The following is a 17,708-nucleotide window of genomic DNA, read 5'->3' as shown; positions in this document are numbered from 1 at the left end:
AGAGCAGTGGTTCTCAACCTTTTCAGGCCACGACCCCCAAAATAATCATATTTGAACTGGGGACCCCCCCACCCTGACGAGCACTAAGAGTTGAGTCATTACATTGTAAAAATAGCAGATCTACATGCTCACAAGGCGCGTTGTGAGCATGTAGATCGGCTATGTTCACAATTTTAGCCTCTAATATTTGACAATTTGGCCCATGTTTAATTTTTTATTTAAAAAGAAAAGTCCATAAATTGTCTCTTTAGAAATGTGCAGCATGTACCCCTTATACACTTATACTGTATGTCGGTCTGTTTACTGTTGAGTGAGAAAACAATTTTGCACATTAAGCTAATCATCTGGGGACCCCTCAAAATAATCTGGGGACCCCCCTGGGGGTCCCGACCCACAGGTTGAGAACCACTGAGCTAGAGGGTAGCCTTTTATGTACCATGATCATTCGGTCCCCAGGCCTGAGCCGACCATCTCCTTTAGCCGGGTCTTGAACGATGTCATGGATGTAGCAGCCTTGATCATTGCCTTTGGTCAGGGTGAACCCCAGGCTCCCTTTCTCCGACTTCACCAAGGAGATCTTCAGCTCCACATCCTGACCAAGGAGAGGCAATAGAAGTAATAGGAATACATTAAAACGATGCTAATGGTTTGTACAGACACAACTTCTAATATTTGAAACCACATCTCAAGCTCAGTTTCTGGACGTCCGACAGAAAATATTATTAGAATTCCAGCTTTCCAAGAAGATGGTTGCTATGCGGTGGAAACCTCCTCATACTTTATCATTTCGTCAGTGGGCTCTAACCTTCCTGGATATAGTATATTTAGAGCAGCCCATAGCAAGAGTGCACGGAGCGAAAGAGGAAAACATTATTATATGGTCAGATATTGCAGATAAGCTCAAGGATTATGATCCAAGATTTCACTACATAGTGGTGACAGCCTAGCACAAGCACGCACCATTGTAAATGTCATGTTGGTCCGGGGGGAAGGGGGTGGTTGGGTTTGTTTTTCCTTCGTTTCTTTTCTTTTCATGTCGTTAGTACCGTATGTTTGTTATTTCATCTTGTGTTTTTATTGTTATTTCATCTTGTAATTATTTTATTCATATTGTATTTGTGTACATTTTTCATTCATGTCTTGTACAAAATAAAAAATAATTGTAAAAAAAAAAAAAAAATCCAGCTTTCCGACCACTAGCTTTTCCGGTTTTACTAGGGATGGGACGATTATCGTTGTTTATCGTGATAAAAAAACACTCACACAATAATTGTATCGTGGAGATTTACATTTATCGAGAAATTATCCTCCTGTCATGCACTGGGATCAATTCAACTTTTATTTGCAGAGCTGCATATCCGGTACCATTTGAACCCTCTATAATTAGTAAAAACTGACCTGGAAATAACATACTTAATACAGTCTTTTTTTTCACTCTCTGCCAAATCTCTTTGCCAAAGAATAGCCGATCTGCAAGCTTGTAGATCTGCTATTTTTTGGCAAATGTTCCACCACCAGGATAATGGATGTTGGGGAAATTTTGATTATCGCGATAATATCGTAAATCGCAATTCCTTTGGTCACGATAATCGTGACATGACGTTTTCATGCGGTCCCATCCCCAGGTCTTACCGGGACAAAGTCGTCCATGTCCTGTCCGTTCCCCGGCATGGTTAGGTTTAGGGGTGTGGGCAGCGGAGGAGGCAGGGGCTCTGGGCTGGGGGCAGCGGGAGACGTCACCATGGGCTGAGGGGGAGATTCAAGCTCAGCCGTCAGGGGAGACGAAGGACACCTGTCCAAAAACACCCAATGCAACACGTGTCACTTGTGAAAGTCAACCTTTAAACCAGTGGTTCCTAAACCTTTCAGATTGAGACCCAAACAAGAGGTTAGATGTTTGCCTGGTTCACTAGTTTGGGTCGCCTGGGACCCAAACTAGTGAAAATAGCAGATTAAAAAAAATATATAATTGAATTTATTTTTTAATTCATGAAAAATAAAATGCTTTTTTGGGAATGTTTTTTCTTTCTTTTTTTTTTTTTTTTTACAATATTTTGAATAATAATAATTAAAAAACAAAATGTGGGAAACAAAAAGCAAAGGGACCCATACAAATCTGTCTGCAACTTTAAACCACTTGTGTTTAAAGCTGCAACCTGGAATAAATCCTTAATTGATCTTTATGGTAGAGTATGTTAATAGAATACATCTACAGTCGTTGGTGGTGGTCTCCCTACCCTTCCATAGAGACATTTTGAACCTGGTGTCGGGTACGCCACCTACTGGTTGACAAGTAGTACTGCCTGAAGCTCAAGTGCAATATTTTCCTTACCCAAAGCGGGAGTTACGTTGTAACTTGGCGTTTCATTGCCGTTTCAAACTGAGATAATAGCACGCATCTGGATATAACATTTGAATATGATTAATATCCATGACATATCGGACTTTCATCCCTGTTTAATTAAATCCAGGAGATATTTAGGTTGGGGTCTGATGGCCAGGCACGGATCCATTTTGCAACCGGTTCAGTTGTTTTTATCCGCTCAGCTCTGAATCTTAACACATATCATTGAATCTTTTCACCCCAAATCTGTATTCTCTCTGCAAGCTCTGCTATTTTCACCAAATGATATGACATGCCCAGACGCTAGGGTTCATGTGGTTAATGGGCTCACTGGCTTGAACTCTGGATCCATTTTTAAAATCAGTGGCTAAATTATTAACTTTCATCTCACTCCAAGCACCACCGAGGTGCCATAACTCTTTCTATACTGCTGTAATTGATTAGAAACGTTACCTCCTGGTGAGGTCCGATCTGGTCATCGATGCATTGGCGGAGTAGAACATGGAGTGGATGGTGTCTTCCAGTTGACCAGGACTGTCATAGCGGCCCAGGCCCAGGTTGTTACTGGGGGTCTGGTAGATGCTGTGGTCCCAGGTCTGTCGGCAGTGTTCCCGGGCACTGGGACTAAAGGCCTCCTCCACCTCCTCGTCGCCATCGGTGCTGTCACTGTAGCTGTTGCGGCGGCCGGGAGACTTCAGCATCAGCCTCTCCAGGGCCTCTTCCACAGGACCCAAGGCCCTCTTGCCCTCGCTGGCCGAAGGAGAGGTTGTCCTGCTCAAACTCAGGCTGGACTCCACCTGGGTGAGCGGTTCCTTACGAGGGGAAGACATGGGTGTCTGTTGAGGAAAAGATTGATATAGATTAGGACTACATTTCAGTCTCCACCTCACCCCTTATCACTTCGATCTCCTTGAATCCCTTCTTAAGCAAATTGTAGATTAGCAGTCAAAAATACAATTTCGTTCGAGAATCTGAAATCTCACTCACAGTAGAAAGACGAAGGTACAAGGAGAACAATGTGGGTAACACAGTTTTGGGAGTTCAAGATCAAGCGCATCATGTATAAATTATTCTTGTAGATTCTCACCATTGCTGAAATATCCAACTCGGGCAGAGCGCCATGTTGTGGTCTACAGAGGAGCAGTGTTACCTCCTGTCCTGTTCCCCGCAAAGCAGAGATCACCTCCTAGACAGACACATACAGTAAGCACATGTGTTAGAAGAATTGTATGAATTATAACTGAATTATACATGTGAAAGCACTTAAGCCCCATATACTTTGTGACACAATGAAAATAGCTGTGCGCGTGGCGCCCGCTGGCCTACTGGTCCAGGCGCATACCACTTGGGCATTGCCACATAGGCATGGATGGCTGGCGGCGTTGCCGGTTCGATTCCCGATCCGGACAACCTGTTCCGCATGTCACTCCCCATCTCTCCCCCCATTTCCTGTCAGTCTACTGTCCTATCAAAGGGCATAAAAGCCCAAAAGCAAATCTAAGAAAAAATAAATAAATAGCTGTGCGTCTGTAAATCGGATTTTGTTTTTGTTTTCTAATGTTCACCTATAATGACAAGCCCAAAACAGGGATGGCGGGTCCCTAGTTCATCCCCAAGCTATCGATCACTCACTCCACGGAGACTTGAATTCATGGATATTATTTAGTTTTTGTCGCATTCCTGAGCTAATAATTTGAGTCTCCATAGGGAACCACTGCTGGTCATCAAATCATTGGCTTAGGAATGTGACAAAAACAAAAAAAGTATCCATGAATTCTGAAGTCTCCATGGGGTGAGTAATCAATAGAAAAATTTTGGGGTGAACAACCCCTTTAAATGTGTCATTGTTGGTCGATCCCCCCTGGGATTCCCACTCAAGGAGATACTGGACTTACATGTTGCGAGAGGCCTTTGAGGGCGGTTTGATTGACACGGAGAATGACATCGCCTACGTTGATGCGGCCGCTCTCCGCCGCTGGTTGGCCAGGGAACAGCTTTTTGACACGGACCATGCTGGAGCCAGTTGGCTCCTCAGGTATATTCTCCTCTCGAGAAAAACTGAAGCCCAGCCCTGAAGAGTTCTTCAGCAAGCCAACCTCAAATACATTGTCTGGAGACAGAGAAGATTACTGTATTTAGCTGTGCTTTCGATATGTTGCAGCGATGGATACCACATAACAAATGTTTATGCCCTTGGGAACACTGTCGGGTGCATTTTCAAAGGGCGCAAAAATAATGTGAATACTTTTGCATTCTAGCAAAGATTTTAAACTTGACCCTTGAACAAATAGTTCTGATGGAATTAAAAGAAACAAATTAAGCTGAAAATCTGGATTGGTGGCAGGACCAATCCTGCATAAAGTTCACAAAAGGATTTTTCTTAAATCACCACCTGCCTGTAGAGTTACATGCATCCATAAGTACAGTAGTCACATGCAAACAAAAGAAAAATAATACCCTCAGAGTCCCATTTGTGGGATTCTTGACTTTTACTGCCCTAATCAGCAGGTCTGGACCACTGACTGAAAAATAACCCCATAGCTAACCCACCAAACTGCACCATTTCACATTAATTTCACCACAGTAAATACTGCATTGGTGGTCTGCAGAGGGCACTTTTTACAGACAGGTAAAAGGGCAGGGGCTCGAGCCCCCTTTGATTACTATGTGTGCACGTGCCAGCATGACAGGTAAATACTACTAGGGGTTCGGGGTGGCCTTAGAGCTCGGCTGATGGATCCAGTGCAGCATCCCCTGAGAAACTCTACTTCTAATACGCTTTCAGTCTACTTTCCGGACAAAAGCTACAGTATGTGGAAGCTAGCTCTCTAAGTGGAGTTCTCTATGTGCATTTTGTACAATGCAGTTTCCTCACCATCTGTAATGAAGCTGTACTCTGGTTTGGGTTTGAGCTCCAGAAGCTTCTCTTTGTTCTTGGTCTGGCTCTCGTTGACGCCACAAGGGGGCGTGCACTGAGGGGTGACCGGTGCATGGACACTGTCAGCAGGAAGCTGCCCCTTCTCCAACTGCAAGTGAACCGTCTGAGTATGGGGGAAAATAACATTACTGGCTGTTCTGATACATGAGTCATGACCAGGGACATGCTGGGTCCCTGATTCAGCCCGGGAAAAAGAGTTGGAGAGGCCCTCATTGCGCGCTATAGAGAGAGATCTCTCTCTATAGCGCTGCTGCTACTCAAAGATTTGCCATTTCAGATCATGACAAGTGACAAGCCAGTGGGCCAATTACATGAGTTATATGTCGTCGTTGTCGGGTGGAAACCTTGTATGTCCAAAACCGTTTGTTTTGTATTTATCATTTAAAAAATGGTTTAAACTAGTGAAAACAGCCGATCTACAAGCACACAACGCCTCGCGGTGCGAGGCGTTGTGTGCTTGTAGATCTGCTGTTTTCACTACTTTTGTGCAACAGCCTTGTATGATGAAACAAATTTGAAACTTGGAGATACAAGATTTCTGCCCGACAGTGACGATTTACTTTGTTGGCCACCCAGCCCGCAAAATGGAACGAAGGCCGACATTTTATTTGTATTTTTTTCCTAATGGCCGGCCTGGACCGGCCGGGAATCAACCAGCCGTTCGGGAGTTGTCCCGCTTTTCCCAATGGCCAGCACGTCCCTGTTCATGACTAACTTTGTTGGAGTAAACTTCTAATTAAAACATGGGAAATATTGTTGTACTTTCTAATACAATTATGAGACATTATATAATTTCTGACCTGTCCAGTATCTCTTAGTGCCTCCACCGCTTGTTTATGAGTTGCTCCCTCCAAACTCTTTCCATTGACTGCCAGGACACGATCACCTAGACACAGAGTTTTAATTACAGCAGCTACACAGTAAAATCCTTAGTGTTAATCCAACTCAAATAGGCTCTTACAGGTCCCCTTGGCTGTTACATGAAAATGTAATATTTCTAGAAGAAAGACAAACACAGTTTACAGTTTACAGTTTAGGCATTTAGCAGACACTTTTAATCCAAAGCGACTTACAATAAGCAGATAACATCACAATAATAAACACGATAATATGTCAGTACATCATCAACAATATAACAAATGCAAATGTATATCTATCTAGAAAAAACACAATATAATCAAAGTTCTAAAAACCTAAAAACAAAAACAAATGCTAACTGTAGCTTCATGTATGGTCATTGATTTTTTCTGTAGTGCTAAGGGTTTAGGTGGAGTCTGAAAAGGTGAGTCTTCAGTCCACGGCGAAAGCTAGCGAGTGAGTCCGTTGTTCTAAGTGCGACAGGGAGTTTATTCCACAACTTGGGGGCCAGGAGGGCAAACTGTCTCGGACGAGTGGATTTTTGCCCTGGAGTTTTTAGCGAGGGTTCTGTCAGCATCCCTGTGTTAGCTGATCTAAGTGAACGGGTGGGGGTGTAGGGGTTGATCAGGTTTTGGAGGTATGGAGGAGCCATGTTGTGGTCTACAGAGGAGCAGTGTTAAACACAAACAAGGATGTTGCTATTCAAATGTATGGAAGGTACTGAATGGTAAATATTGTAAACATTGTAACATTGTAATGTGAAATGAATCAATATTGAGCAACCGTACAGTCTATATCTCTCCTAAAATACATGCATGCATACATACATATATATATATTTTTTTTTCTTTTTCTTTTTTAGGTGTTTGGCGCACTACTAATATGAACTATGTGTTTTATAAAATAACAAAGACACAGTAGTCAGTGGTGATGTTTTCTTCTCATTCGAGTCAGTTCTGAATCTTTGAGGTGGAACATGATTTTGTTTAATTCTTACCCCGCTGTATCCTTCCATCCAGCTCAGCAGCTCCTTTGGGTATGATTGCCTTCACGTAGATGCCTCCATGTCTGACACTGGTGTTGACTCCCCCCTGGAAAGAACCACAGTGGCTTTAGGGTAACGAGCAACAATGCTTCATTATGTTAGCTTTTTAATGGGGTGATGATGATGGGTGAATGGGTGACTTTGTGATGTGTTATTTACACATGATTCAATGAAACTATTGAGGCAGTGCGCTTCTCTACTTATATGGAATCCCATGTGTGACCAATTTAAATAAATATGCAGTTATGTCAGAAATAATCACACGAATAAGTGCCGTTATAGACTAATATATGGTACTTATATCATAACTGAATATCTATTTAATCTTTGCACAACAGCGATTCCATAAAACTTCTCATTCCATGGTGATGGTGTTAATAAGTGGCATTCTGTTAACCAAGCAAATGTAATGGTTATTTAATGATGATTTAACTAAGGTGAGTTTTAAATATTTCTCACAACTGGCCATGTCGTACAGTGCATTGTCTGTAGACACAATTGTATTCATTATAGAGGAATATTATCCCCTGTGGGTAAGAGAAGCCAAGTCAACCAGATTCAGAGAAAAATTGTACCAGTCACGGCCCAAATCACTCTAGTCTTGTTATTAGTAAGTATCAAGTGCCTTTGGTTTGGTATCAGGCTTCAACAGTACTGGTTGTAAAACTTTACCATTTATAATTCCATTTTATTTAAATGATTAATCTTAATTGATTAATCTATTGGTCTTTTATTCCAAGAGTCCATGACATTAAAATGATTCTTCATTCAATGAATGATATGATGTTAAAAATGGCATGCTACAAGATGTAATGAAATCAAAATGCTTAACCACTTAAGCCCTATAAAAATTAAAAATAACTTTTAAAAAACATATCCGAAAATACAGTATAAGCTCACAACGTGTTGCATCGTGACTTGTTGCATCGTGTCGTATAGCCGAACTACAAGCTCACAATATGAGCTTGTAGGTCAGCCATCTTCAAAAAGGTTTCAAATATATCTTTTTTTAAACCTTCGCCTATGGCATTCCCAAAATAGGGTGGCCAGGGTTAAAGTGGTTAAGTAAGTGAGACATGCAAAGGGGTGGTGATGTTCGATCCCCACATAAAGCCAGACACAGCTTCAAGTCAAGATCAAATAGTAGCAGCACACAGCTAAAATGAAGCCACACAAACAGCAGCACACATACAATATATGATATAGACACAGAATTAAGGGGGAAAGGGGAAAAAACAAAGAGAGGACTAAAACCTTGCCGAACAGTACCGTGACACTTATGCCCAGGCTACTGTCCTTTTTGGACAGCTCAATGTCAAATAGTTCTCCTGGACGGAGGCTATTGACCCCTGGGGCATTACCACTTAAACTTTCCATGATGCACTCCTGTAAACGGAGAACAGGAGGGCCGTGAGTGTGGAGATATCACCCGCCGTGACATGCACACAGATGGAGAGAAGATGGAGAGAGGGAGAGAAAAGGAGAACCAGAGATAAGGAAAGAAGAGGGAGTGGGAAAAGCAGATTAGATCATACATCCACATGACATGACATGACATGCGGCATACGTAGCATAATCTTCCTTGCATTGACATAAATGCAACGGCGAGCGAATGTTATTATACAGTACATAGCAGGCAGTTAGTTACGTCAAGCAAAAAAAAATCCTATTTTGAGGATCTGCAGCTGTCTTGCACCGTGAAAATACCCATTTAATATCATTTGATGTTTTGGAGTTATACGGTCAGACAAGTAAAGCTCAGAGTTTGTTGCACATTTCAAGAATCCTTAGTGTTAAAACCCATTTAGACCTGGAACACATTCCATGTCGCTCTAGATTTTAACCACTTTAACCATTATTTTATGCTTTAACTATAAAAAATAGCAGATATAAAAGCTCACAGCATGGCACCGAGCGCCACGCTGTGAGCTTGTATATCTGCTATTTCTTATTTGTTTTAAATGTGAACGTTTGGGCAAATCTTTGAATATATGTATTTTTAAAGAATTTTTTACAAAAATCTTTGCTTCTGGGGGATCGGTGGTCAAATACATATCATTTCGGGGTCCTTGGCATGAAAATGTTTCAGCACCACTGATACAGAAACATAGGTTTTTCAGAAAAAATTTAGTATTTAGAAGATTTTTTTTTAGAATCGTTCTCAGGTCTAAATGGACTCCAGCGAACTGATACATTTCCCACAGACATGCTACCCAGGTCGCACCTTTTTGAGCTTCAGTTTCTCTTGACTACTAGAGTAAGTCTCCTCGTCCATGTCTGAATCCCCCCAGTCAGAGTGCTCTGAAACCTTAGGAGCCTCTGGGACTTTATTAGCCTTCCTGGTTTTGGGTGGCAGAGCTGGCGGCGCAGCAGAGTCCAGGCTGAGGCTAGGTTCTGGCTTGTGCTGATGGACTACAGGTAACGCGGCGACGGCGGCCACGTCGGGGGAAGCTTCCACGGTGCTGCTCCGGGGCGTTCCGTTGGCAGAAACTTGGGCGCTGCTGTTGGCAGCGGCGGCACTGCTTCTCCGCGAGTCCTGTGAGCCGAGGCTGGCGCGCAGGTGGAGCAGAGAGGAGGGGGAGAGGCTGGTGCGCTGGTGGAGCGGCGAGGAGGACGAGGGGCTGGCGGCGCCGTGGAGAAGAGGAGGACTAGGGCTTCTCGTTCCAGCTTGCTCCTCGGACGAGGATTCAAAGTCTAGTTCGTGACCAGAGGGAAGTGCTGTCGCCTTAGTCGTGGCCTGATAGGGGATAAAGGCTGCTGGAGATTCTGCCAAAACAAAGAGCCAAGAAATGTTATGTTAATTTAGGCAAAATCAACAGATGTTGAAATACAGGTACTCTTTTACACCCTCACACTTTTTAATACCGATCTCTCATCAGCAAAAAGGTAACATGATTAAATTGTTTTAGTTTTACTAGTACGGTTTTTACTGTGAAACTTCTGCATATCCAATTGCACTCTGGGGACAAATACAATTCTACCTTCACTTAGGAATGAAAACTAATCTTCACTAAAGTCTAAATAAAAGGTATTTGCATCCTCTGCTACTATACCTTCGTAGAGCCTCTCTTTGGGCTGGGAGACCACAAGAGTGACATCATCAGGGGAGTTCTGGAGGACCTCTATAGTGGCTGCGTGAGGAAGTCCTTCGAGGTTTACGTCATTTACTGAGATCAGGCGGTCACCTGCACCAGACATACAATGTTTGTCTAGATTTTGCACTATTTAGTCAATTACCGGCGTGTTCCCTTGTATCCTACGAGGGGACCAGCCGGTAGATGACTAGATCAACCTCGTAATTGCAATCTGATTTCCAAGAAGATCTTTTTTTTCCACCCAATGCCACTGGTTGATTTATGGCTGGACAGCGGCCTTTCCATTTTTCCCCCTCTCTCTGATCTCTCTTTCCTGTCTCTTTACGGTCTCCTGTCTAAAACTAACCAAAAATATACATATATATATATTAAATCAAATCAATTATAGCTACACATATAAACTATGAATCAATCTATCGGACATATAATCTATCCCTGATTTTGAAACCAGTTGGGTATACTTGCAAATGCAAAACTATAATACTGAACTGTGGCCTACCAGGTTTGAGACACCCGTTGACATCGGCAGAGCCGCCAGGAGTGATAGAACTGATAATGGTGCCTAGGTCCATACGACCAGAACTCTCACCTCCTACAATTTGGAACCCTACAGGCACAAAAAGGCACATGTAAGAATACACTTTCAAACACATTGACATGGCGTATGATAATATGGAACAAAAGCCTTGGAACTCTAGCTCTTAACTCATCCAGAGCCCAGGACATTAACGGATTAGGGGGTCCAGAGTGCCCCCTCCCGGCCCCATTAACGGCCATTGTCTTATTTTGAAGGCCAGAAGTCTAGACCGGAAGTACTTCCGGTCTGACGTCATCGGATCCTGCGACGGAACCGATCATTGTTTACGTGGTGCCATGCTGGATTGCATAGGAGCGTTTATACATGTGTTTTATAAGCGAGCATCTGCCTCCATCTTCGCTTCTAAAGTGTTGTTTTGAGATAATGGACATTAAAGATGAGATTGGCCGTCCACCTCAATGTTATGGGATGACTATTGTGTGCTCGTGGAGCCGTGATGATGACAAATCAGCGCGGATTTCGTCTCCGGAGCGTCGGCCATTGTACTAGGTATTTTTACTCGCCGTTACAGTAATATATTACTTTTCGCGCGACATCGCGCATTCGGCACTATACGTACTCTAGTACTTATTGCGTGACATCACGCGAAAGGCACTAGATGAGTTAACAAGTAGCGGCAGATATGGAGCCATTATTTTATGGAGCATATTTTAAGGCACATCATCACAGATCTAGTTGCTTACCCAGGCCATATTTTACATCTTTTTTCAACTTTACTGTTGTGATTTCTCTCTGTGGGGATGGCAAGGCATTCAATTTCTTCTTTAATGAATCTGTGGGAATCAAAGACAGAGCATCAGGAGCGGCCGTAGCTTAGTGCAGTGTTTCTCAAAGTGGATTCCAGGGACTCTGTGGGTTACTTTAGTGGTCTAAATTGACCCATACAGGTCTGTAACGGGTTCATTTGGTTCCATTTGTACACTGGCAGAGTTAAGGAGAGACTTTGAGATTTGAAAGGAGCGTCTTCAAAGTTTCCGCTCTGAAAGGTGGTTTTACTTTGTCGTGGATTCAACCCCCGGAAACCCCCATCTAAACAAACGGCATCTCTGACATTTTATTTTGTCGTTTTCTCTAGAAACCGTCTCAGTCTAAACAGCGCTCACCCCAAAACACACTCGCCCCTATTTTTTCACAGACTACTCAACCCCAGCAGTTCTTGTATTCTTGTATTAGGTTAGGAATAAGGTTAGGGTTAGGCATAGATTTACTGAGGTTACGTTTAGGAATAAGGTTAGGTTAAGGCATAATTTTACTGAGGTTATGTTTAGGAATACCTGATGGTCGACCGTTCCGAGGTCGCCGGATTTGACAAGGGGCTAGCGTGTTTTGGGGCGAAGCTTTCTTGTATTCAACTAAATTCCACTAAACTGAACCAAACTTGACTACCTTTAGTTTCAGAGCAGTAAAAGACAGGAGGATGCAGTCCAGTCTGCATTACACAGAGGAGGCCTCAGTGAATGTGTTTCACAGGCCCTGAGGGCCTTAGTAGATCTATATATCACTGCAAGTCAGCCCAGGCCAGCATCAGGCTAAATACAACAGAGGCCAGCAGTGTTGTCGATGTACTTTAGCGCTGCTGGCTAATGGCCCTGAACAGAAGAGCTAAGCCTGGATAAAAGAAAAGGTCATGAGTTCTGTGCCAAGAATAATGGTATTAAACGGAGAGACTGGACAGAATTATAGTCCATGGGCAGGCAGAGACTCTACGTTGGCTTATATAATGAAGATTTAGTCTTTGATCTGGGGGAGAGCAAGACAGACATTCTTTGTACGTTGTATGGGTAGCAGTTAGCTATAGTTCAGATATGCTATATGGCCAATATGCGGTTCAATAGACTGAACAAGGTTAAGTGAGCTGTAAATACAGAAGTGTATGACATAAAACAAAGAAAGTAGTTACATACAGTAGTGTTCGTGCCTACCATTTACAGTTAAGGAGGCAGGGGTTGAAGGGAGGCCAGAGGAGCTGTGCATACTAACGCCTGGGAAGAGAACAAAGGAGAACAGTTCAACCACTTAAAACTAAAATAAAACCTGCAATAAAATAAAACCTGCAATTTACAAGATGTGTTGTTTTTCCTGGGATTCGAACCCAGGTCTCTCGTGCAGTGAGCCAAGACCAAATGCCCAATATAATATCCAAGATAATGCTCTTAAGAGCTCCAGGCAATACGACTTGTCAACCAGGGTCTAAATATCGGTAGGGAGACTACCTCCAACCACTGCACACGTTACACTGTATTATCATCATGTTTTACCCAGGGTTCCCACACATCTTTACCAATTAATTTCCAAAACTTTTCCAAGACTTTTCCAGAATATTTAACCCGATTTCCAGGGCTATATAACAATAATTCAGCTCAATAACGAGTCGCTTACTCCTATGGGCAAATAATCATATTTCAACTGGGGACCCGGGCACCCTGACGAGCACTAAGAGTAGAGGAATTTTGTATAACACGGTTTTATTGTGAAAATAGCAGATCTACATGCTCACAACGCCTCGCAACTCTGCCTCTAATATGAGACAATTTGGCCAATGTTTAATTTGTCATTTCAGAGGTATTAACAAAATCAATAACTAAAGACAATGCATAGCTATTTTTTCCAGGACCTTCCAGGACCCTTGATCAATTCCCACACTTTTCCAGTGCTGGAAAAATATTTTTCTAATTTCAAAATATTTCCAGGAATTTCATGACCGTGGGAACCCTGTTTACCATACAGACTGGTGAAAATAACATTATAGTCACTAAATAACTCCAGATTGCGGCTTTAATTATACAACAGTCAAGAGTTATGCCCTTATGGGGCCAATAAAAAAACGGTACGTTTTGCAGTGTACACAGCACAACAACCTTACCTACTACATAAGCTTGGCCAGTATCCTCTATGGAGGAAGAGTCAGACTCCTTCATGCACCTCCTGCTGCTCCACGCTGGGCTGCTGTGAGCCACGCTGCCAAATGCTCTGAGAAGGAATAGTGAAGACATGGAGGTTAAGCTTTAAAATGCACATTTCTCCTCCCACAGCAAAAATAAAAGCCAACTAAGATGTTTTTGTTGTTCTTATCGTCCCATCTCTCCCACAGTAGGGGGCATAGGGGAAACACAGGGCAACCCAAATACTGTATGCCACAGAGCTGTCCCTGAAACATACCTAAGAAATGTATTCTTATAAAGAAACTTCTGAAAAACATGTTTCTTTATCTGTGGTGCTCAAAGTTTTTAATGTCAATGACCCCTAGAATTATTGCTGCGGACCACCATCTCAAAATATTGAGATGGTGCCTCCCCCCCGAAGCAAATATTTGAGTTACAAATGTTCGCTTTAAAAAAAAGATATATTCAAAGATTTGCAAAAAATGTCACGGTTATTCAAAAATCTACAAGCTTACTGTGAGCCTTTATATCTGCAAATTGGTAATAGTTACAGCGTGAAATAATGGTTAAAGTAGTTCAAGTTGACAAAGATGTGTTCCATGTCTTTAATGGGTTAAAAAGATCTGCTACTAAATGCAATTGAAATGCACTACAACCTTGAGAAATGGGAAAAAGTGGACTGTATACAAAACCCAACAGAATGACATCACAGAAAACTGACTTTGAAATGGACATTTGGATATGACATTTGACATGATGTACACCCTGCACTGTGTTTGTATGTACTAATCTGCAAATAAAGATTAAGTTTAAAAAAAAAAAAAAATGTAATACAAAATGCCAGACCCACACTCAATTCCTTTCTATCTACTTGTAGTAATTTATGTGCACAGAATATTATCAGCTGACTTTGGAACTGAATGCCACTAATGATGATCAGGTCGGACATGACCTGGCAGGCCCGCCAGCTACACATCAATGCTTGTGCACTGCAGAATGCACAAGAACATACAAGTAGACACTAGACAGTGTACCACACACACACACACACACACACACACACACACACACACACACACACACACACACACACACACACACACACACACACACACACACACACACACACACACACACACACACACACACACACACACACACACACACACACACACACACACACACACACCCCTAGAGGGCCCATTAAAAGCTGAAAGTAATGCACTGGAGATAGAGTTAGACAGAACTGCTGTATAGTCATAGTAACTAACAATCTCACTCTGTAACTCCTGTTCTATGATGAGCTTAGCACCTACTGTATGACACACAGACCATCAGCCATGCCAACAAGCCTCAGTTCAAATACAAATTAACTTATGCTTATGGATATATCATAATAATAATAAGAAGAAGAAAAAGTGCTCCGGTCTCCGGCAGGTCAGGTAGGTAATTGTGGGACAGAAGTCTTCGAATGTAATATACAAAAATCGGGCAGATTCGTCTTGATCACATGACTATAGAAATAATGTGTACTGATTGGCGTTACAAAATCTGTAGGTGTAGGTGTTTAGCAAAATATCTGCCTCCTGGTGGCCTCATGAAGGGCAGAAGAAACTGACAGATCCGTCTTGACCACATGACTATAGAGATACTGTGTACAGTGAAAAATGAAATAGAAGTTATGTTGCTTTATTGCCACATTATATTTACGTTACAGATAATAAACTGCTTGTTCATATTAATTGCATGAAAAAAACTCCCCATATTACATGCCCATTCAGTTCCTTTTGTACTCACTTTCTGTGTACACTTACTTATTTTACTGCATGATATTTAACTTTTTTTACAGTTTTAATTGCAGAATGCTTTATGAAGTTATTGTGATAAAACACTCACTTGTCCTGTTGATGTGAGACAGAGATGGAGCCTGTGTCAGAACTGGCTCGATGATGATGATGAGGATGGTGGTGGAGGTGTTGCGAGGCCAGCAGGTTGAGCTGGTCCTGTTTGAGTCCAGTGTGTGACTGGCTACTGTATGAACCCCCCACCGAGGCTGGCACTGCCACGCGATGCTCCGGAGACTCGGGCACCTGGCCCAGGTTGTGGTGGGAGCGGCTCTTCAACCGTGGGTTCGTGAGAACTCCGGTACCTGTAGTTAGGCCCGTCACAATTATTACATGATCATAATCGCAATTATTTTTGTCATAATCGCAATTGTTTTGTCATGTTGGAAAATGTTAATATATTTTCAAACATTTTCAAAAATAGTGGAAATAGCAGATCTACAAGCTCGTAGATGGGCTATTTCCACTATCAATGTTCTTTTCTCTAAGTATAAAGTTGTCAAATATGTCAGTCATTTCTTTGTATATTTAGGTTATGTGTCATATCTGCCATGTGCAACCTCAAAGCTTAAAAGCCAAACAGAAATGCAATTGTCAAGGACAAAATCCTTTAATCGCAATTATTTGAGTGACAATTAACTGTTCTGCTGCCGTTGACAGTCCTCACCGTCATTGAAAGGGTTAATACCATGGCGCCGTTGACGGTGAGGACTGTGAATCTTACTGTATATACAGTAAAGATATGATTACTTACTGTACGTCGCTCCGGTCCCGCCCGCATCGGTAATGTCGGCGATTTGTTTACAACGCACGTTGGGCGTGCACGCGAAGTGAAGCTCCTCAATGTTAAGTCAATGGAGAGGCCCATAAAGAAACTTCATTTAAACAAAATAGCCATTTTGAGACATTTTGCAGCAGATCTAAATGTAAACAAGGCACAAGGCAGGGCGCAGCCATCTTAGTTCTTCTTGTCCCACACTGTCATGTGACTAGATGACGTAATCGTTGCAGTCAAGTGATAATCCAAAAAAACAAAAACAACCCCCTTCCAGCCCTTCAAAATAATAGCGGCGGCCTATGGAGGAAACTGCGTGGCACCGAGGCACCAAGCAACCTTCAGATTAAGAGGCACTAGTTGTGTTAATCGTGACAGCCCTACCTGGAGTGAAGCCAGGGAAGACCAGGTCATCCTGCACTATGAGGCGGCCAGAGGAGGGAGCCTTGTTGAGGGCCACCTCAGAGTAGGATATCCTCTTCAGGTGGTCTGGGTTGGAGCGAGAAGAGGAGCTAGGGCTCAGGCTGATGGAGCTCATGGTCCGTCCCATCGCATCTGAACTCATCGTTTCGTGGGAATACTGGAGGTTGCTCAGAGGGCAGTTCTCTAACCCAACCAAAAAGGAAGCACAGTGAAAGAAATATTTTAACCTGAGAATGGTAACAAAAACATGGGTTATGTTATCGTTGCGGTTCTTGATGATGGCCTGGCTGAGTTGTTGAAGCCGTTGTGGCCACACGGACATCAACATTACTGTAAAACAGCTAGTTTAAGTTAATCCTTTTAAAGAAAATTAAGATGGTTTCAGGGTCTTTTCTTGCCCCTTGCTTTATTTGATAAAACAGTGGAAATAAACCAGAATCAGGGAAAGAGTGACATGCAGTTAAGGTCCGCTGGGCTTGCCTACAAGCCCTTTAGCTGTTAAAATGTAATTTAATAGCCATACCTTGGTGGCTCAGTCCCTTAGTGTGCCATAAACAGCATAGAGAGTTCTGGACTTGCATGTATCATTGGAAAACCTTCTCTAGAAGGATAGCCACTGTGAAAGTTTTCTCTCTCCAGTCCTCATCCTTCCAACATGGCCTTATTTATCTAATTAAAACTAAAATTAGGCATTGTGGTCAATTTTGATCTTATAACAGCCTCATATCATGACTTATGTTTTATAATATATTAATAGAAATTAGTAGCATCAAAAAATGTTATCATGGAATTATAAATAATTATGAATACCAATTTACAATATCCTTAGAATACACACATTCAAGTAAATGTTACCAACAATTCTAGTGATGTTTCCCTTGATTTCCTCAACATGCTAGCTATAGT

General features: G+C 42.3%; 1 protein-coding gene across 1 annotated transcript in view; it reads right to left on the bottom strand.

Annotated features, from left to right (window-relative positions):
• Positions 1-17,708, bottom strand: part of ptpn13 (protein tyrosine phosphatase non-receptor type 13) — a 91,546-nt gene that overhangs the window by 14,405 nt on the left and 59,433 nt on the right. Inside the window, exons 18-34 of the mRNA XM_080743488.1 lie at positions 16,764-16,985; positions 15,657-15,909; positions 13,742-13,848; positions 12,801-12,860; positions 11,562-11,651; positions 10,780-10,887; positions 10,239-10,370; positions 9,410-9,951; positions 8,440-8,571; positions 7,138-7,231; positions 6,083-6,168; positions 5,220-5,385; positions 4,240-4,454; positions 3,432-3,530; positions 2,798-3,180; positions 1,633-1,792; positions 437-592 (exon numbers count right to left, since the gene is read on the bottom strand). Of these exons, the coding sequence (XP_080599614.1) occupies positions 437-592; positions 1,633-1,792; positions 2,798-3,180; positions 3,432-3,530; positions 4,240-4,454; positions 5,220-5,385; positions 6,083-6,168; positions 7,138-7,231; positions 8,440-8,571; positions 9,410-9,951; positions 10,239-10,370; positions 10,780-10,887; positions 11,562-11,651; positions 12,801-12,860; positions 13,742-13,848; positions 15,657-15,909; positions 16,764-16,985 (3,005 nt within the window). The remainder of the gene's footprint in view (positions 1-436; positions 593-1,632; positions 1,793-2,797; positions 3,181-3,431; positions 3,531-4,239; positions 4,455-5,219; positions 5,386-6,082; positions 6,169-7,137; positions 7,232-8,439; positions 8,572-9,409; positions 9,952-10,238; positions 10,371-10,779; positions 10,888-11,561; positions 11,652-12,800; positions 12,861-13,741; positions 13,849-15,656; positions 15,910-16,763; positions 16,986-17,708) is intronic.

Source organism: Nannobrachium achirus, assembly GCF_963921795.1.
Source record: "Nannobrachium achirus genome assembly, chromosome: 15".
Classification (NCBI taxonomy): domain Eukaryota; kingdom Metazoa; phylum Chordata; class Actinopteri; order Myctophiformes; family Myctophidae; genus Nannobrachium; species Nannobrachium achirus.
This window is presented reverse-complemented; position numbering and strand designations above follow the sequence as displayed.